General features: G+C 39.9%; 1 protein-coding gene across 5 annotated transcripts in view; it reads left to right on the top strand.

The window, feature by feature from the left end:
* Positions 1-21,763, top strand: part of BBS9 (Bardet-Biedl syndrome 9) — a 347,201-nt gene that overhangs the window by 11,249 nt on the left and 314,189 nt on the right. For 4 of the 5 annotated variants that reach the window (XM_032234710.1, XM_032234712.1, XM_032234713.1 and 1 more), the window contains exons 4-5: positions 7,885-7,949; positions 10,292-10,405. In XM_032234710.1, the coding sequence (XP_032090601.1) occupies positions 7,885-7,949; positions 10,292-10,405 (179 nt within the window). Of the gene's footprint in view, positions 1-5,003; positions 5,276-7,884; positions 7,950-10,291; positions 10,406-21,763 lie in introns of those variants that run through there. The other variant, XM_032234714.1, reaches the window with a different exon arrangement.

Here is a 21,763-nt window from a genome sequence, read left to right on the forward strand (position 1 = left end):
TTGGACTTGGACTTAATCTTCGTAAATGTCAACGTCCATAAGGCAATGACCGTTGCATTGTGAAGGCCAATTCCCCCTGAGGACACTTGTATGTTAAAAGACATTAGCAAGGTCATAGCGACCACTCAGTTCTTGGCGGATGCCATCCTTGATTCTGCCAAGAATGCCTCCCAGGCCCTGTCAGCCTCAGTAGCCTCCAGACGTCTCTTGTGTGTCAGAAACTGGCAGGCAGACAATAAGTTAAAATGGCATCTGGCATCTGCCCCATATTCAGGAGGGTCTCTTTGGTGAGTTCTTAGACCCAATTCTTGTTGAAAACAAAAAGAAAGTGCTTCCCACCAAAACTAACCGGTCAACTCCATATCACAGGCGACCCTCCTTTCATTCCAGTGAACCTGAGTACCATCAGAAGAGATTTTTTTTTTCCTAGAACTGACTGTACTCACAATAGGCCATCCTTTCCAGATAGGAACAGATTTCAGAGCCAGTGTAAAGGGCCATTTTGTGGGAAAGGTGGTTGCCCCTTCTGTAAAGGGAAGTGAATCAAATCCGACTCTTCCCATAGGCAGCCGTCTGTCTCACTTTGCATCACAATTGGAATGCATTATGATGGACGTTTGGGTCCTCGCCACACTATGACAGAAACTCAGAATTTCTCTCCTCCCCTCCAAATCTCTTCAGGTCATTCCCTCTCTCTCGGAACCCGGCAAAGTGAAAACTCATGAAGCTCGCAATTCAACACTTGATGGAGATTCAAGCAATAGAGCCAGTGCTGCTGAGGAGCAGGGGTTGTGGTTTTATTCCAATTTCTTTATTGTTCCGAAAAGTCTGGGGAGGTGAGAGTGGTCCTTGATCCGATGCATCTCAATTGATACGTCATCTACAGACAATTCAAGATGGCCTCCCTGAGATCCATCTTACAAGGAGTCAGGAAGGGGACTATCTTGTGTCAGTAGACCTCACAGAAGCGTACTTGCACATCCCGGTATTATCACCCCACTGTAAGTACCTCAAGTTTGCTCAGGAAAGGTCCCATTATCAATACCCGGCACTGCCCTTGGGCTGGCATCAGCCCCGAGGTCATTCACAAAAGTCCTAGAAGCACTGACAGCTTACCTATGTTCCATCTCGGTAAGACTCCAATGTACCTGGACGACATCCTGGTGCAGGCCCAGTCCCACAACCAAGCAATTCATGACCTTCATCTTACCATTCGGACATTACAAAGAGTGGGGTTTTCAGTCAATTTTCCAAAGAGTCTTCTCATGCCCACTATGAGGATTTTGCACCTGGGAGCAATTATAGACTCGGGCGCGGGGTTGGTTTTCCTATCTCCTAGCTGGTCAATCTCCAGAAATTAATTCGTTAATTGTACTCTAAGCAGGTTGTACCAATAGTAGATCTTTCACGTCTATTAAGCCCGATGATCTAGTGCATTGGGATAGTGCCCTGGGTACGTCTTCACCCCAGAACATTGCAGTGGACCCTAATCCCATATCAATGACATACGATGAACAATTCACTCTTGGCCATTCCAGTGTCTACCGTGGACCACAGGGAATGGCAGCTCCATCCAGACCTGTTTCATCGCATTTGTCACCGATTCGGAAACCCAGAGATGCACAGCTCCCTCAATTCCTCTCCAGATACCTGACCAAAGGGGCAGAAGACATGGACGCACTGCGCTGCAGATGACCAAATGGACTCCTTTATGCCTTTCCCCCCTTTCCCCTATCTACCATCAGGAAAATACAGTCAGAGGGGGTGGAGGTAATTCTGATAGCGCCAAACTGGCCCAGGAGACTGTGGTATGCGGACTTAGTGCAGATGTCAGCGTCCCGACCTTGGAGAATTCACCGGGAGGAGGTCTGTCTGTGCCAGGGGGTCTTGATCAGTCTGGAGCCTCAGTGGCTCCATCTGACCGCCTGCCACTTGAATGGAGCCTTCTGAGAAACACGAAATTCTCTGCTAGAGTTATCTTAGCCTTAGAGACATCTAGATGGCCATCGACCATGAGGAACTATAATTCCACGTGGTCGGCATTCGTCAAGTGGTGTCGATCGGCGTCCATAATACTGTCTGAAGCCTTGACACCACAAGTCCTGGAATTTTTACAGGATGGGTTAAACAGGGGCCTTGCTCACAATGCATTACACCGTCAGACAGCAGCTCTTTCAACTGTACTTTCTGGGGGGGGGGGGTCATGTTCCCATATCGCACCTAACGCTCATTAAAAGATTTCTTATGGGACTTGCCAGTGGTCCTTCAGGCGCTTACAGGCCCTCTATTTGAACCAATATGCACAGTCCTTCTCCAACTCCTTAACAATGAAGATTGGGGAAGAAGGCGGGGCTTAGCAGTGAGAAGACGGATTTTCAGGCTATTCCTGAAATTCCTCTATTCCGAAGGAATTGGACGGTTCATTTTTGAACCCAAGCTGTCCCGGAGAGACAGTGAAAGGTTGGAGGAGATCCAGTGACCCCAGAGACGTTCGCAAAGTCCCTGGGGGCTTGGAATTTAACCTCCTTTGCCAGTGACTTCTGGATTAGCCGTAAGCTAACCGAAACTGCAGGTTGCCCCTAAGAATGGTGTGAGTGTTTCCAGCTGGTAAGGTGATTTTATTACTCAGAGAGACACGGTCCGCATAAAAATTTAAGTTAATTGAAACCAAAGAACAGAAGAATCTAGCGGCGAATTGGATCTCTTTATTGGTTTATGGACGGTGGTTACCCTATTTTTTAAATGTTTTAAATGCTACTTACATGGACAAAGGAAAGATTACTCCAACATCTCCTCTGACTCTCTGTAAGTAGGCTGTAAACCATTTTACTACAATTTGGCTCCCTACAACTTGACACTTTTATTGCTTGGCTGGGTTGGTCTAAGATCAGATAAGATTGTACAGCTCCCAGCTTGTTTTTACTTGAATGTTTAAAGCCTCTAAAGGGAAAATACTAACTGCGTACAAAGATGGTGTCTGTTCAAGTTTCAAATGATTCATTTCAAATGATTTTTTTCCGCACTACAAAAGCTATCTGATACGTACGACAGATTTGAAAGGAAGCTGGATTATTTCCTGTTTTTAACATCAAAATATGAAGAAAAAAGTGAGAATGTTGAATGTTTGAATGTTCCTGAAATACAAACGAAGGATGTCAAAGATGAAGATTTTCAATTTGCTGACATTCCGGGCATCTGGTTTACCTCTGAGGGAGAAAAAGATGGAACGTTTGAAGTGGGGGCAGCCACACAGAAGATTTACTTCGAAAGACAGAGCGTAGGAGGAATGAGAAGCATTAAAGAATTTATACTTTATGAAACATCATTTGCAAAACTTTTGTTACCATTACTGAGAATTAAAGACAAGCTGAAAAGTGGAATAAACGTGGGACAACGACATATGAGAGGCACCTTAAGCAAAAAGGTGCAAAGATCTTCTTGTTTGGACTTGCTCATAAAGACGTTTGGAGAACTTGATCCACGAATGGCAACAGGATTAAGGAGGTTTTGTTATTGGAGAGACACAGGCTGATAGATGGAAGAATACAATTCAAAATTAGCTAAACCTAATTAATTTTATTTGTAATAGACATAGTTGAATAATAATTGATAATGATAGTAATGTATATAATGTGGAGTTGATATGATAAATAATAATTGGATATAAGAAGGGAAGGTTAGAAATATTTTTGGACCATATACAAAGGTTATTAATCACAATAATTATCACTATTAAAAAATAAAATAAAACTATATACAGTTAAATGTTAACTAATATGGGGAAAATGTTATGATATATGATATAATTACATAAAGAAAGGAGAATGATAATAAACTATATACATGGAGGATGGAATTTTTGGTATTAAATATGGATGTTTAGCTAAAACAGGATATGAGGACTTGATGTTAATGGAGGATTTTATAAACAAGTAAATGAAATGCTAGCATGTGGTTATGGATTAAATCTTTGGCATAGTTAAGGATGAAAGATGTTTAAACAACTGTAGTCAACTAAAAGTGGAGGTATGATGATGTCAATATGGTAAACATTTGAGTTAAGATATTTGAATTAATATGAATTAATGGAAGAGATGCACAAAAACATGTTGTAACCAGCTGATATACTTTTTTATAATATATACTTGTGTTCTTTTTTTTCTTTTGTTTTTTTCTTTTTTTCCCCCCTGCCTTGTTTTCTGTTTTTTGTCTTTTTTGTGTTTTGATTTTTTCTTTTCCACTGGTGTGGGCATGCGTTGTTTATGTAACAAAATAAAAAATAATAATAATAATAAAAAACAATGAAGGTTGTGTTCCTGATTGCCATAACATCAGCCAGGTGCAACTCAGAGCAAGGGGCTCTTTCTTCTCGAGACTTGTGCGTTTTCCACCAGGACAGGGTAATCCTGAGGTTAGATCCATCCTTCCTTCCGAAGGTAAATATTCCCTTCCACACGACTCAGGAACTGGTCTTACTCAACTTCTGTCCGGTTGCATCTCGCGAAAGACAATGTCTCTGGCACAGGCTAGACATTTGTAGAGCGTTGCGAATTTATCTGAGATGAACAGTCCACGTTTGCAGATCAGAGGCATTGCTGGTGTCCTTTCAACCAGCTACGCTGGAGCTAGAGTCATACCGATCACTATAGGGTGATGGTTAAGGAGAACCATCTCCCTAGCATATGAGACAAAGGGTCGCTCTCCATCTCAGGGTATTATGGCCCACTCTACAAGGAGTGCGGCTGCCACGGTGGCTTCGGCGACAAGAGTACCATTTAAGGACATATGTAGGGTGGCCACGTGGGCCTCCCCTACACTGTTTATTAGGCATTACTGCCTAGAGGCTTATGCATCAGCAGAAGCATCCTTTGGGCGCAGAGTGTTGCAGCAGGTAGTGGCCACCTTAGCCACTAGAGAGTCATAGGTTCCCCACCCCCCCATGGACAGTAGCTTGGGTACATCCCACCAGTGGCCCCTCCTGCAATATGCCATTGAGAACGAACGTTGGTACTTCCCTGAATGTCGCTTCTTATGACATCTGTAGGGCCATTTTCTGCCCTAGTTAATTGTAGTGGACTAGCGTGGGAGGGGTGGCCTTGTTGTGATCTCTTTTTCAGATCATACTCATGCTACTCGAGTCGACCTTGAGGAAGCTGAGGTAGGAGGAGTGGAGGCATAGTTGCAACACTTTTCCACTCAGTCTATGGATCAATTAACACTGATGATAGTCCACTAATGGGCTCCTCCCACAGATGTCATGAGAAGCGACATTCAGGTAAGTACCAACGTTCATTCAGGTTAAATTGCCGTGTTGGCACTTTGCAATAAATAAGTGGTTTTTGGGTTGCAATTTGGGCACTCGGTGCCAAAAAGATTGCCACCAACCCTCTCCTCCAGCAGAAGATCCTTACAGAATCATAGAATAGCAGGGTTAGAAGGAACCTTGGAGGCCATCTAGAAACTTTGTATTGTCTGGATTATTTTGGTGCCTCTGACGGAAGAAAATTGCCGGAAAGGAGAAGGAGTTTACTAGGACAAGGCTGCCATACAGAGGAAGGCAGAGGTAGTCCTTGACTTATGGCCACAATTGAGCCCAACATTTTGGTTGCTAAGCAAGAGCATTGTTAAGTGAGAATTGCCACATTTTACTCAATCCATGTCATCTCCTGGTTGTAACAGTCGTGTGCAGGCTAGGGAAGAACATCTGAAGGCATGTGTAATATTCTAATGTACAGAAGTTATAGTTAAATGTGTGGCAGAAACTGGACTCTGGGTGTGTTTTTCCACCCAGATTTTTTTTTGAATCTCTTTTCTATATCAAATTAGGCAAAGAATCCACTCTTTAAATGAGTTTTTAAAAAAATACCCACAGCAATAAAAGAGGAAAAAAATAATCTGTAGCTTACAGAAAGTTACAAAGAAAAGTTAGAAGAAGAAAGGTTAATCCATCCACTTGAAAAAGGTTTGGTTAGATTCAATCCATGTAAATAACATTTAAAAAGTAAGATAACCATTGTCCAAAACCATTCCAAAGTTCAAATTCGCCGCTAAATTCTTCTATCCTTTGATTTAAATTGGTTTTTAAGTTTTATAGGCAGTCCGTTTTTTAAAAAATCAATAAAGATTTCTCATCAGCTGGAAACACTTTCTTTTTCCACATCATTCCATTCTGAGGCTGCCCTGACTTTGTCAGTCTTGACAAAAGACTGGAATTTTTATTACCAGCTTGAAGACTTTTTCTTGCTGCTTTTGGAGATTTTGCGATATCCCCGAGATCAGCAAGACGTAATCTTCCTATTCACCATCTCTTCGGGATGGTTTAGGTCCATTGGGACCCCCCAGTGATAAAAGTGCGATCTCAGAGCATTGAGATTGCACATTGTCTCGTCGCGACTTTGGCCCCTCCCCTCAAATGTGTGTGTGTGTATAGTTTTAGAAGAGCTGTGTGTGTGTATGTGTGTGGAGGTATATATACACATAGAGCAGTGATTTGCCGCCGTGTGCCAAAAGCTGGGCGAGCACAGGAGGGGGTTGTGCTCGCACATGCTGTCTTCCCATGCAGGCGCAGGCGCCCTGTGCAACCCCCACCCCACCCCTCCCGCTTTTGCTGCACAATGATATGGTGGACCCGTATTTCGCCCTCCCCAGGCTCCAGAGGCTTTCTAAGAGCCTGGGGAGACCAAAAATGGTCTCCCTCGCCCACCCCACAGGCCCTCCTCCATGTATTTATGTATGTGTGTGTGTGTGTGTGTGTATGTATGTATGTATACACACACACACACACATATATATACACACACATACACAGACGCACACACACACACACACACACACACACATATATTTTCATAGATTTTCACGGGTGTAGATATGCTGGTCTTGTTGTATTCGGGTCTTTTCCCATGTAAGATTGAGATTGTCTTGGCAACATTTCGGCGAGGTCTCACTCGCCATCTTCAGGCTAGTGTTTTCAGCTTCGTGTTTGTGTGAGTAAAGTTTGTGTGTTTGTGTGAAACAGGTTTAAATAATTCTCCAAAATTATAATCGGTTGCAGCTAACCATGTTTTCAATAACCTTTTCCCCAAAAGGAAGGTTGGAGACTGGTCAGTAATTGTTGAAAACTGTTAGTTTGAGGGACAACCTCCCACAATTTTAATTAAATTGGTTTGCTATACCTATCTCATTTAATTATGCTATCTCTGCCTCACTTGCTGCATAATATGTTTGTTATGGTCATAAAATAAAGGGGGGGAAAAGAATCCATTGGAGTTGGGCAGCTAATAAATTCAGCTAAATAAAGATTCATCGTTGTATTCTAAAGGTTATTAGAATGCTGTAGAGATTCCCGGTTTGTGGATTATCCCTCTCTCTGTCCGTCCGTCCGTCCGTCCATCCATCCATCCATCCATCCCATCTATGACATTTGACTATCTCTAGAAACTGGAATCTATTAGACAGATGTATTTTGCACTTTACACAAGTTCAAACTACATACAAAATCAGTCAGACTTGGAAGATTGAAATTAGCACAACAGGTAGATCAAATCAGGAATCAACTCCACAGAAAGACTAAAACTAATTTGTTTTGATAGTCCTTATATTGATAGAGTCTTGCAAGTCCAATTATGCTGTATCTCTTGCCTTTCTTATAACCATATGAATTAAGGAGATGTCTGTGAATTAGGGAACATAGTGTTTGTTTGGATTTAAGATAGGTTTGATACGTATACATCAGTATACAGCTATTTAAAAAAACTGTTGAAGTATTAAGTACAAAAAAGTTTGCATGTTACATGCTGTTAGTATTTAGTATGATTTATTGGTCTTTTAGATTATTGATATTGGTGTTTTTTAAACACATTTCATCTTTTTCCTTTCTGCTAGTGGCACAGAATTGCTTCATCTGGCTGTATTGCATTGCAAAAAATTATGTGTCTACGCTGTCTCAGGTAAAAAATAAATCAAATCAACTTATTTTCCCTATTTTCCACTTATAAAATCTAGCATTTTCCCTACAGATTTAATGATACTAAATCTATTTCACATTATTAAAAATATACTCTTTTGGAAAGCAGCAGCTTGCCTTACACCTCTTACGCAGCACTCACTTCACCTGTCCCTTCTCAGGTGGTTCCAGGTGGCCAAAATTGCCGTGCTGCAACCCCAAAACGCTATTACAGCCATCTCTGCCACCTGTAACTGCCTGAGAAGGAGCAGGTGAAGCAGGCACTTCAGAGATCACGGTGGATGGAAAGGAGACATTTTACTTTCGGGGTTGCCACTCAGCTCGGCTCCTGGGAGGGCTTAGACGGTGGTGGCAGTAGCGGGTCCTCACATTGCTGGGGAGTGAAGTCATTGTGGCCATTGTCTCCGTTGAGCTGCCCACTGAGTTTCTGAGGCACCTCTCGCTTGCAGGAGAAGGCAAGGGCGGCATATATAAAAGCCTCTGTAACTGGGAAAGAAAGCCGTGCTTGGAACCTATTGAAAACTGCTGCCCGAAAAGCGTAGCTTTCTTTCCCATTTACTCAGATGCTTTTGTATATGCTGCCCTCCTCCTCCTCCTGCAAATGAGAGGTGCCTCAGAGACACTAGATTTCTCAGGACGCTAGATTGGGAAGTTAAAAACCTAGAATGGGATACAAGGCTTTGGCTCATGAGATCGCTGTGCTGCCACCCAAAAATACTGTTACCACGATCTCTGCAGAGCCCACTTCACCTGCCCCTTCTCGGGCAGTTCCAGGCGGCAGAGACCGCGGTAACAGCATTTTCAGGTGGCAGTGAAGCGATCTCAGAAGCTTGATTGTGTCCCATTCCAGGTTTTAATTTTGCAATCCAGTGTCCTGAGAAAAGCCTTTATGGAGAGGAGACTGTTCCTCTTCTCTTCCTCCATCATCACCCCCAACCTGCCCAGATTTGTCATGCAGCAAAAAGATATGGTAGCTGGGTGTAATAGCAGCAATAGCAATAGCAGCAATAGCAATAAGAACTGCATGTCAGATCCGGGGGGATTGGGGGGGGGGTAGAGGAAGGGAAGAGGAATGATCTCACCAACACGAAGGCTTTTTTCAGGAAGCTAGATCTCCACTTTCTCTCCGGAAAAAGCTATTGGCCTTGTCGGAATCTAGGCTAGTGGAAGAAGCATGTGATGGAAAGGAAACTTTGGAATGCGGGAGTGCTGGATCGGGAGTCTCCCTGAGCTTGGCACTTGCTTTTGCCCCAAAACTAAGGAAGAGGGTTTGCGAAGAGGGCTGTGAATAAGCCCGGTTGTTCAAGGATGCAGCCTTGCCGGGTTGTTGTCTTTGGCCTTCTTTTGCTGCTCAGGCGCCACCATGAGGAACCATTAATCCAAATGGAAGGAATCCCCACCCCTCCTCGCCCAATGGGCAGTTCCTGGTCGAGTGTAGCTGTGGCCATTCAGCCCCTGCGTATCTTTCTCTCCTCGCTGAAGAGAAGAAGCGAGCCGACTGCTGCTCCTTGGGCCATGGGAGGGGTAGAGAAAAGCTGATTTGAGATAGATAAAAGCTTTACCCTTTAGGAAGATCGAGCCCCCACACATCACATTTTTGCCCTCCCGGCCCCCAGAAGCAAGTTGCAGGCTTCCCAAGCTCTCTGCATGCCCCATTTTTCACAAAAAATGGGGCATGCAGAGTGTTCCTGGGAGCCGGGAAGGGCAAAAACTTTTAAAAAAAAATTTACCTCTTCAAAATCTTGGTGCATCTTATACTCCAGTGCGCCTTATACACCGAAAAATACGGTAAATAGAATTTTCTATGTGATGATCTGTAGAGGAATAACATGTTTTGAACCTTCATTTTTAAAAACTCCCCAGTACAAAAAGTGGATTTACAAGCCTTTATCTTCGTCCTCTAAAGAAATAGATAGTTTGCAGTTCTTTACTTGTTAGATTCAAAGCTCTATTGAGCCTAGATAGCAAGTTATGGATGTTGAGGAATTAACAGTTCACCAAAATTTAGGGAGATTTTATATGTCATTCCTCCATCAGTATGATGGAGATTTTTGTATTCTCTATTTGATATCAGAATCAAACAGAATAAACTGAAAACTTCAAGTTTGTGAGAAAAATGTATTCACTTTTAATAAGTGATTAATTTTTCCCTCAGTTCTGTTATATAGGCAAAAGAATGGGGTGGGGCTTATGGTATAATAATACATGAAACCTGAATTCTGACAACTGTATTCAAGTGTAACATAAGTATATTACACCATCTTTCATAACATTTTCCAGAGAAAATATTGCAAGCTTAAGGCAACTCTTTCTTTTATTTAATAGGTAGCTTAGGAAATACAGAATATGGCAACCAATACCAGCTAAAATGTATGTATGAACACAGTCTTTATCGAACTGCATATAACATGACATATGGACCATTTGGAGGTATAAAAGGTACGTTATTGGTCCCAGACTATTTTCACTGATATAGAATAAAGAGGAACTTTGGTGTTAAACCTGTGACTTAGGGAACCTATGCAGTTGGTCATATGTCTTTAGATGCTACATTTGTACTCCCCTACTAATTTTCTTGTCCGGCAACAACATTTTTTCCCTGCCTCAATCTCTTGTTGCTTTTATATATGATTTAATTTTGTGTGAAAAAGCATATGTATGAGAAATGGTGTATTTTAAACCTGGGGAAGATGTGCTTTAAATCTGTTAAATTTGAAGAATCAAAATATTTAAGTAATATTATATATGTGTGTTTGTGTGTGTGTGTGTGTGTGTGTGTGTATATATATATATATATATATATATATATATATATATATATATATATATATATATATATATATATATATATAAAAAAAATCTAATATATATATATGGGCATAAATGCATATCAAATATGGGAGGAAGTGTGACCTTCCTCCCATATTTGGGCATACCAGGGGTTGTGACTTTAAATATATACCTTTCACCCTGGCCTCGCTGATAAGGAGTCGAGCCCTGTAGCTCAATGGTTAACACATCTGCCTTAGAGGCAATAGAGCACAGGTTCGATTCCCAGTAAGGGTGTGGCTAGCTGATGAGAGCTAAATAGCTTGAAATAGATCTATACTAGTCTCCCTTTATTTATTTATCAGCATAAATATAACAAATATATATATATATATATATATATATATATATATATATATATATATATATATATATATATATATATATACACACACACACACACACACACATACATACATACATATATATATACACATACATACATACATACACACACATATACACACACACGCATACATACGCGCGCGCACACACACACACACACACACACACAATCTCTAAAACACACACACACACAATCTCTAAAACTTTCTACAGGTTTTACCCCTCCTTAGCCTCCCTTTGGTGGCTGGATGGGATGGAAGCTGAAAACTAAAAACTGTATAGAGCCCTTTGCATGCTAGTAGTTTCTGATGTCTGGTTTTAGGTTCTTTGGATGACTGAATGGCAGGTTGGGAGCAGGCAAAGATCTGTGGAAACTCTGAAGGATGGGGTGGAGAATGGGGTGCCTTAGGGAATAGGGAAGCTTTGGGAAGCCTGGGTCAGGTGTGCCTCCCAGGGCCTTCCTCACCCTTGAGGAACTCTGTGCTGTGCTTAAGAACCCATGTGTTTGTTTAAGGGCTGCATCAGGGAGAGCAGGAGATAGGGGCCTTTAACAAGATAATCTAGGGTAATGGCATAACCACTTATGACTGTAATGGGCAAGTTTTAAGTTGAGGACTACCTGTAACATACTTGGCAAGTACTATTTTGAAATACTTGTAAAAACATGTAAAAGTAAAAGCTTTAAAAAATTACAGAAAGATGGAGACCTGAGATGTCAAGAATCTTATATGGCAAATTTTGGACATTATTAATACAATGGTATTGACAATGTTTCAGTAAAATGCCCCTTTTCTACAATAATTTGCCTTCTGCTTTTTTTATACAGCACATTTAACCATAAATGCATATCTGCTTTATTAGGATAAAATTGAGATAAAAGTTTTATATTTTATAGTATGCATTGCTCTAGTAAGAGCATGTTTCATGTAGAACCGTAATGGCAAACGTATGGCAAGCGTGCCACAGGTGGCATGTGAAGCCATTTCTGAGGACATGCTAGGCATTGCCCTCTCAGTTCCAGCATGCATGCACATACTGGCAAGCTGATTTTCGGCCTTGATCTTCAGCTAATTTTCTCCCTCAAAAAGCTTCATGGCAAAAAACGTCCCAACATGCGTACCGGAAGTTCAGGAATGGACTTCTAGGTTCCCTGTTGGACTGTTTTTCTCCTTCAAGAGGCTTCCCTGAAGACTCCAGAGGGCGAAAAATCACCCAACGTGCAAACCCATTGGACCATTTGTTCGTTGGGCCATTTTTTGGCCCTCCCCAGGTTTCAGGAGGCTTCCCTGAAGGCAGGGTAGGGCGAAAAACAGCCCAACAGGGGCCATTGGAAGTTTGGGAATGAACTTCCAGGTTGCTCATTTGGCTGTTTTACTCCTTCCTGAGGGTTTAGGAGGCTTTCCTGAAGCCTGTGGAGGGCAAGAATTCGCTTCCCAGAAGTCAGGAGACTTCAATGAGGCTAGTGCACATTTTTTTTTGGGGGGGGGGAATTGTACATGTATATGGGGGGGTTGCGCAGGAGGAGGGCTTTGCATTATGGGTTTGGGAATGGAACGCGCGACCCCCCCCCCCATGGTCCCTCCACTATTGGCACACCTCGACAAAAAGGCTAGCGTAGAGGTTAAAAGCACTGGGAGACTATGTGTTCTATTCCTTCCTTGGACATGAAGCATCTGGGATATTTTGGACCAGCATCACACTCTCCTCTTAGGAAATAAGTAGTGTTAAGCCACTTCCAAAAAAATTTCATGAAATTTTGATTTCATGAAACTCTAATAATTACTTCAGACAATTTTCAAGAGTCAAGAATTATTTTGAAGACAGCAAATAAACAAAAAAAAAAAGCTTTAGGTTTTTTTTGTTCATAGACGTTTTAAATTTTTTGGTATATCCATTCATACTGATTTTTTTAGATGGTGCTGAAATGATAGGCAAACATTAGTTTGTGTTCTGAGACAAAACTAATAGTAACAAAATTATATGTTTTGCTATGTGCTATTTGTTGTAAACGTTATAAGCCAAAAGAAATGAAACTTCGTATATAATAAAATAGAGCAAGATAATTGAGGTTATCTTGATGGGTTGCTAATATTCATTATCTTTCGTTTTCAGTTTCTAGGGAATGGGAACAAATTTTATTTTAGATTATATCTTGTTTGTTGTGAGGTTTAATATGCTTCTGTGTTTTAATTATAATTCAGTTTATGAGCATGAGATGTAATCAATTTCTTTATGAATTCAGAAATATATAACCACCAGAGGACACTCATGTTTTATGAATCATAATTGAGATTCAACTAAGATATTTAAAAATTTGTAAGAGATTTAAATCACAAATGATTCTGAGGAGTGCTAATATATGTAATAAAAGTACCAGAATTTCTTTGTTTCTCCTTCTTATTAGTGTTTCTTAATGTTGAATTGAAGCATTTCTAAAATTACAATAAATATTTATTCATTGTCCTGTTTTGGCTGTAAAGTATCTCATATAAATAACTACAATGGTTAATATAGTGATTCCTTGATTTGCTGATGTTACTGGCTAGGGTGCCAGGAGTTGATTTGGAATGCTGGATTTTATTTTATTTTTAATATTCTTTTTTTTCCATCACGTTTTTTAATTTTATATTATTTATACATATCACTGCGTGAATGCTGTGATACCTGGGTATCATACAGTTTGATATAAAGACATAATAATATTACTCATAGTTATTACATTTCATTTTCATTGTTTCAGATTTTTTAAACATACCTTATATTATCGCCCTTCAGTTTCTAAGATCTTTTGTTCCCTTGTTCTTTCATATATCTTATTAATATGTTTGTGTGTGTGTGTTATTATTATTACAATTGTATCACAGCGGCCAGTTGTTTCGACGGATTTGGCATTGATTATTAGTCGGGCCCCACCCAGGGGCCTAGGACGTCATAACGTATTTTCGTAATACAAGCAGTGCAGCTTTTTGCATTTGACTGATGGTGATTTTGTCAATTTTTAACTGTTTTAAATGTAATTCCAGTGCTTTTGGAATAGCACCCAGTGTGCCAATTACCACTGGAATTACCACTGCTGGTTTGTGCCATAATCATTGAATTTCGAATTTTAAATCCTGGTATTTTGCAATTTTTTTCATATTCCTTCTTGTCAACCCTGCTATCACCTGGTATTGTGATGTCTATGATTGTAACCTTATTTTTCTCCACCAGTGTGATGTCTGGTGTATTATGCGCCAGTATTTTGTCTGTTTGTATGCGAAAATCCCACAAGATCTTGACCATCTGATTTTCGGTGACTTTTTCAGGCTTATGTTTCCACCAGTTTGTTGTTGTTTTAATATTATAATTTTTGCACAAATTCCAGTGGATCATTTGTGCTACTGAATTGTGCTGCAATTTATAATCAGTCTGCGCGATTTTTTTACAACAGCTGAGTATGTGATCAACAGTTTCATCAACTTCTTTGCAAAGTCTGCATTTGGCATCATCAGAGGATTTTTCGATTTTGGCCTTAATGGCATTTGTGTGGATAACTTGTTCTTGCGCAGCTAGGATTAGTGACTCTGTTTCTTTCTTTAATGTACCTGCTGTTAACCATAACCAAGTTTTTTCACTGTCCACTTTATCTTTGATTTTTTCCAGAAATTGGCCATGCAGTGCTTTGTTCTGCCAACTCTCCATTCTTGATTTTATCACATCTTTTCTGTATTCTTGTTTCGTCTGTTGGACCTTCAATAGATTTTTGTTCTTTATTTCGATTAATAGATGTTCTTGACTTTCTTTTAAATAACCAGCCAGTGCATGTTTTTCTTCTTCAACTATTTGCTTCACTTGTAATAATCCTCTGCCACCTGATTTTCGGGGCAGATATAGTCTATCAGTATCACCATGTGGATGTAAACTGTAGTGCACTGTCATTAATTTCCTGGTTTTTCGGTCCAAAATGTCCAAATCAGCTTGTGTCCAGTTAACTATACCAGCTGTGTATCTTATAACTGGTATTGCCCAGGTATTTATGGCCTTGATTGTATTTCCACCATTCAATTTAGATTTCAGAATTTTCCTAACTCTGTTGGTGTACTCTCCCCTGACAATAGTTTTTACTTCTCCATGCTTGATGTTATCCAGCTGCAGAATGCCTAAATATTTGTAGGCTTCATTTTCATTGCATTTAATTAGTTGGCCATTGGGCATTTCAATTCCCTCACATGTAGTGATTTTGCCCCTTTTTATGGATACAGTGGTGCATTTTTCCATGCCAAACTGCGTTGAAATATCAGTGCTGAATACTCGGACTGTGTTTATCAGTGATTGGATTTCTATTCCTGACTTTCCATAGAGTTTCAAATCATCCATATATAATAAATGAGAATTTTTTTTCAGCTTCTTTGGCTGTTTGGTAGCCTAATTTCATTTTTTTTAAGATTACTGATAATGGGATCATTGCGATGATAAAGAGAAGAGGTGAAAGTGAATCACCCTGAAAAATTCCTCGCTTGATATTAACCATTCCGTAGTTCTCATTTCCTACTGCCAACTCAGTTCTCCACTGTTTCATTGCCTTTTCAGTAAAGGATCTAATATTTTGCTAATGCCAGTTGTTTTTAAGCATTTTATGATCCAACTATGTGGCAATGAGTCAAATGCCTTTTTGTAATCAATCCAGACCATATTCAAGTTTGTTTTTCTGTTCTTACAATTTTCTAATATCATTTTATCAGAAAGCTGAGGTGGCACAGTGGTTAAATGCAGCGCTGCAGGCTACTTCAGCTGACTGTAGTTCTGCAGTTTGGCTGTTCAAATCTCACCGGCTCAGGGTTGACTCAGTCTTCCATCCTTCCGAGATGGGTAAAATGAGAACCCGGATTGTTATTGGGGGCAATATGCTGACTCTGTAAACTGCTTAGAGAGGGCTGAAAGCCCTATGAAGCGGTATATAAGTCTAACTGCTATTGCTAACTACTAACTGCTATTATCAATTAGGAGCTGATCTTTTGTGCCCCTGCTCCTTCTTTTGTTGCCTTTTTGCTCTACTGGCAAGATGTTGTTTGTTTCCAAATAATTCATAATGTTATCTGCAATAATGCTTGTGAGTAATTTGAAGGTTGTTGGCAAGCAAGTTATTGGTCTGTAGTTTTCAGATATTGTTCCTTTAGTTGCATCCTTCTGAATCAAGTATCTTTTTCCAGTTGTCAACCATTCATCAATTTGACCATTTTGTAAAATTTCATTCAGTTGTCTGGCCAATATTGCATGTAAACCAGTAAGATATTTGAGCCAGAAACCATGCAATTGGTCATTTCCAGGTGATGTCCAATTCTTTACTTTTTTTACTCGATTTTTGACCATCTCAGTTGTTATTTCTAATACTTGCATTTGCTTGTTGCCAATGCTTTTCTCAAAATCATGTATCCACTTTGCTTCCTTATTGTAGTCCTTTGCATTTTCCCACAGTTCTTTTCAGAATTCAAGTGTGGCCTACTTTTCTGGTTTTTCACTTTTGGTGTCACCATTCACATTAAGACTTTGATAAAAACGCCGTTGGTCTGATCGAAATTATTATTGCTGTTGTTGTTGTTGTTACCCTCTTATTTCTATCTCTATTTTAATTTTCTCCCCATATCACTGTAATATTCAAAGATGTTTCTTTTCTATTTTCTATCTTTCACCTTTTTATTATTCATATTTCCCTTATTTAGCTCTTCACATCTATTTATATTAAATTTTCATCCTTCATTCTTTCATTATCCAGTGTCTCAATGTACACTTCTAGTACCAATCACAATCATTTAAACATTTAAAGTACATCTATTCATGTTCTTCCCAATCATCCAATCTGTGTAATTTTACTATTAATACACATGTTTACATTAAAACATATTCTTTCATTATCTAATCATTGATTGTTAAATTTTCATTTCACTTCTAATCATATTTTTACGCATATTTAATAATGCCATCATTCAATCTCTAATTTTCCAATTGATGCTTGATTCTTATTCATAGTTCCCAAATTTCTCTGTTCATATCTATTTATCTTAAAATATTATTCTAATGTCTGTCACACTACATACAAAATTATCTAGCCTACATAATTCTAATATTAATACACGTTTGTATTGATATATATATTTATGGAAGTCTTTTAATCTCTTTTTTTTTAATCCATCATCTCTTGCACAGATCAGCATTTTTGGTCTTTTTTGTGTGTGTGGCTTGCCTCCTGTATTCTTCTCTTAAGTCTTTTACTCCATATACTTCTAGATCTATATTCTGTCTATGCAATCTAACTTTTTCTTCCCTCTCTACCCTTTACCATTTCTAGTTTTAAAGCTATCTGTTCTAGCCTGTATCTCTTTTCCCCAGATGTCTTCCTGTTTCTTCCATTCCCTATTGAGTCTTTTAAAATATTTTCCTCCAGTTTTAATTCCTTAGTCATTGTTAAGTTTGGTAATATCTTCTACTTGTTGTCTTCTTTTTGCTGGTTTCTAAGTTCTGCTTTCTCCTCCATTCCTTTTGATGGCTCCTTTCTTTCCTCATTGTCCTGGCTTTTGTTCATTGTCCCTTGTATAATATTTTTCAGTTTTTGGTTTATATTATCAAATATTTTCACCATCTCCTTATGTTGTTCCTCCATACTTCGAAACATCAACCCATTCCATTTAGAACTCCACTCACTTCTGCCTTGCAAAATTGTGTTTTATTTTGTTTAATAGGTCTCCTTTTTAGCCAGTTGTCCAGGAATCATTGATTCAAAACAGAGCTTGACAGATCACAATTTTTAATATCTCATCAATAATCGGTCAATTTTAAATACATCAGGGTGTTTTCCACACCTCTGCAAGTCACTTTTATACATTCAGTAACATTCAGGGATGTTTTAACTAAAATTCTTATTTAATTTTCAAATTTCTAGTTGTCTTAGAATAGATGCATGTAATCCAGTAGGTATTTTCAGTCTTTCAGATAGTTATTCCCAGGCCTGCATAGTTTCCCTCTCATCAGCAGATGGCACTTTCTGCTTCAACCTGCTTCAATCTCTCTGCAATGTTGCTGTCAAGTCCGATTTTAAATGTTTTAAATTATAATTCCAATAAGCAAGCAGTATCAATATATAGGATTTTAGGTCCATAATTCCAGCATTTTAAAATGCCTACTCAATACCATGTTCTTTTGCTTTGAGAGAGTTCAATTTTATATGTGTGTGTTTGTGTGTGTGTGTACGTGCACATACCCACACCCACATATTCTCCTTAAATTCTCCGGTATTTTTCCAAAGTGCTTGTTCTTTGCTTTGATGAATACTTCTAAATATATATTCCACTTAGATTCCTTGGGGTCAGATTTCAACAAAAAGTATTCTCTCAGCCAGTTTGCACACCATTCACTGTTTCTTCACTCCTGCGCTGTCATAGGTGTTCAGACTGTTGCTAGCTTCATGGCAGCCATTTTTGCTGCTGCTGCTCCTTGTCTTTGGATGAGGGGGATTTTCCGAGTCAGGGAGGAGAGATGCGGTGCCCCCCTACAGGGTGGCTATGGCTCCTATTGAAGCCCTCTGACAGGGAGAGCTTGAGACGGGGCTGCGGTCCTCGCTTCTTATAGCACTGGAAGTACAGCTGGAAGTCATTTTTAATATTCTTATCATTGTCTCTATAAGCTGCCCAGAATTATGGTACATAAGGTGGGCAGCTGTATATCTCAATATAATGAAATAATAAAATAACATCCATAGATGTGTAGATGTCAGTTTTTATGGCTAGCTGTTTCCCAGACATTAATTCAATAAACTTAATTAACTTCATTGCCCCTATGTACATTGCCCCTATATTCCCAATGTAGGGAATAATATAATTAAAACATTTGGAACAATGATTCCAGCTTGATGAATGGTTTGTAGTGATAATTTACAGGTCATAAATTTACAAACTTTATAAGCTGAATTAATAAAACTAGCTGAACTATTTGTAAAAACTATGTACATGTGAGAATACATTTACAATTATGTTATAATAACAAAATAAAAAACTCTAAAGTAGGATTGGCAGCCTTTTATTATCAGTTAATATACAGATTAGTCATAGCATATCAAACATAGTGGAGGTTGGGGAAGAGAGTCCATTCTTATTATTTCTTATTTATACAAAGGCATGTAGTTGCAGGATCCATCTGCTTTTCAAACCCACTGTCAAGGAAAGAAACAAGTTGACTTTTTGTTAGTTTACTAAGTAACTGATCTTTTTTGACTTTTCTAAAAGAAAGTCTGCTACAAATAGCATTGTTATAATAAGAAAGGCATTCACAGAATAGTTGAAATATATATAACAGTTTCCAGAATTGATCATGTGTCCCAATATTAATCCATTGATTTAATAAAATTAAAAAGTCTTTTAAAAAGTGCTGTTTCCCCAAAAACAAGACCTATCCCAAAAATAAGTCCTAGCTTTATTTTTATGTGTGCCTAATATAAGCCCTATCCCAAAAATAAGCCTTAGTTAAGACTTACCCACTGTTTCCCACCATTTGGTTGTATGAGGTGGAGCAAGATATATACATAAAAAGCAAGGTATGATGGGGGTGGAGGGTGGTGGGTGGTGCTGCCCCATGCACCCCATACCCACTTATTTTAGGATTGCCAAACCACTCCTCCCACATCATGACACATGTCATGCTGCTGCTTGACTTCTGTGGCCACTCGCGGCCAGATGCCATGTGGAGCATCATAGCAGGACGTAGCATGGCACATTGTTGGTGTCACCACCCGTGACAGAGGGCTGCATATGCAAAACGCTAGTGCCACTGATCACATGCGCAATGGTAGATGAACCACATGGCTTATGAGCTGTGGCACTGATGAGATGCGCCATGTGGCGTTTGGCCACAAACAGCCACAGAAGTTGCAGAACAGTGTGACAGGTGTTGGAGCGTGGGAGGCCTGGATACGGTGGTTCTAAGATAAGTGGGTAAGATATCCCCTGAAAATAAGACCTGGTGCTTATTTTGGGGCCTAAAGAAAATAAGACAGGATCTGATTTTCAAGGAAACATGGTATTATCTATATTAAAACCATGTAACTTTGTAATAGGAAACTCATGAACAAGATAGATATAAGCTTAGGTTTCCTCAATTTTGTGAGGTGATTTTTAATAGTAAATGAGGAAAATCATTATAGCAATAGCAATAGCAGTAGACTTATATACCGCTTCATAGGCCTTTCAGGCCTCTCTAAGCGGTTTACAGAGAGTCAGCATATTGCCCCCAACAATCTGGGTCCTCATTTTACCCACCTCGGAAGGATGGAAGGCTGAGTCAACCCTGAGCCGGTGAGATTTGAACCGCTGACCTGCTGATCTAGCAGTAGCCTGCAGTGCTGCATTTAACCACTGCGCCACCTTGGCTCTTTTGTTCTATCAGTTTGTTCTGACCCCCCTCGTCCCACACCAACACACTCCGAGCCAAAGATAAGTTACGGCATTTAATTAACAGACAGACAGGTCCTTGGCAGCAAACCGGCACAGATAAGCCTTGGCAGCAATCCAACAGAGATAAGATGTGGCAGCAATCCACCTACCAAGCTCACAATAATGTTCTCCGACATTAGTTCCTGTGTTGACTTCTGCAAAAGGTCGTGTGCACAAGCAGTCTTTTTATAGTTTGGAGAGGAGCCTAATTACCATCAGCTGAGTGCAATTACCTCCTGTACTTGCGCAACTGTTTCTGAGGCCTATTAACTCTTCGGTGCCGGGCATCCAGGAACAACTCACTGCTGACGTCAAGAACACACTCGCTTGTCTCCTCCCCACAGGTCCAAGGCTCAGGCGCCTCCTGGTGGCCAGCCAGCCTCTCTGCGCCCTGCTCGGAGTCGGAACCCTGTCCAGGGTCCTCAATATCCTCCAGAGCCGACTCATAGGGCCCCTCGCTGTCGGAGTCTGGTGGCAGCTCCAACAGCTCCTGCTGGGCCACAACACAGTTCATATTTTTTTGTGAGATAAAGAGTGATTTTTGCCTTTATTTAAACAAATTTAATGATAAAATTTTTAATATGGATTTATAGGGGCCTAAGTCCATAAGAATCAGGTCAGATGGCCATTTCCACCCACTCATTTGACACTAGGTAGCCAGGTAGTCTAGAGGGTTCTTTGGAACTGGCATTTTCACAGATTGATATATAGCTTTGCCGCAAGTAGTTTTTTCAGCATTTGATGCACCAACTTCACATGTTCTTCTATGGTTCACTAAAGATGAGAATATTGTCCAAATAGATAAGGACACCTTTATATTGTGCTCATGTAGCACCTAGTTGATTAATTGCATGAAGACAGCAGGGCCCCATTGTAATCCAAATGGCATTACTTTGAATTGGAAGCTGCCTTGTGGGCAATTAAAAGTGGTTTTCCATTTGTCTCCTTCTCTGATCTGCACCTGATAGTGTGCCTCCCACAGGTCTAACTTGATGAATATCTTCCCTTTGGCCAGGTGGGACAGCATATAGGTAGATGTTTACCATGCACACCACATTTATTTCTCTAAAATAATGCAGTGCCTCATTGACCCATCTTTTTTCTCTTTAAACAGGATGGGGTCGGCTGATTTTTCTGATTATATGAACCCCTGGGCTAGGTTGGC

Source organism: Thamnophis elegans, chromosome Z (assembly GCF_009769535.1).
Source record: "Thamnophis elegans isolate rThaEle1 chromosome Z, rThaEle1.pri, whole genome shotgun sequence".
NCBI lineage: Eukaryota > Metazoa > Chordata > Lepidosauria > Squamata > Colubridae > Thamnophis > Thamnophis elegans.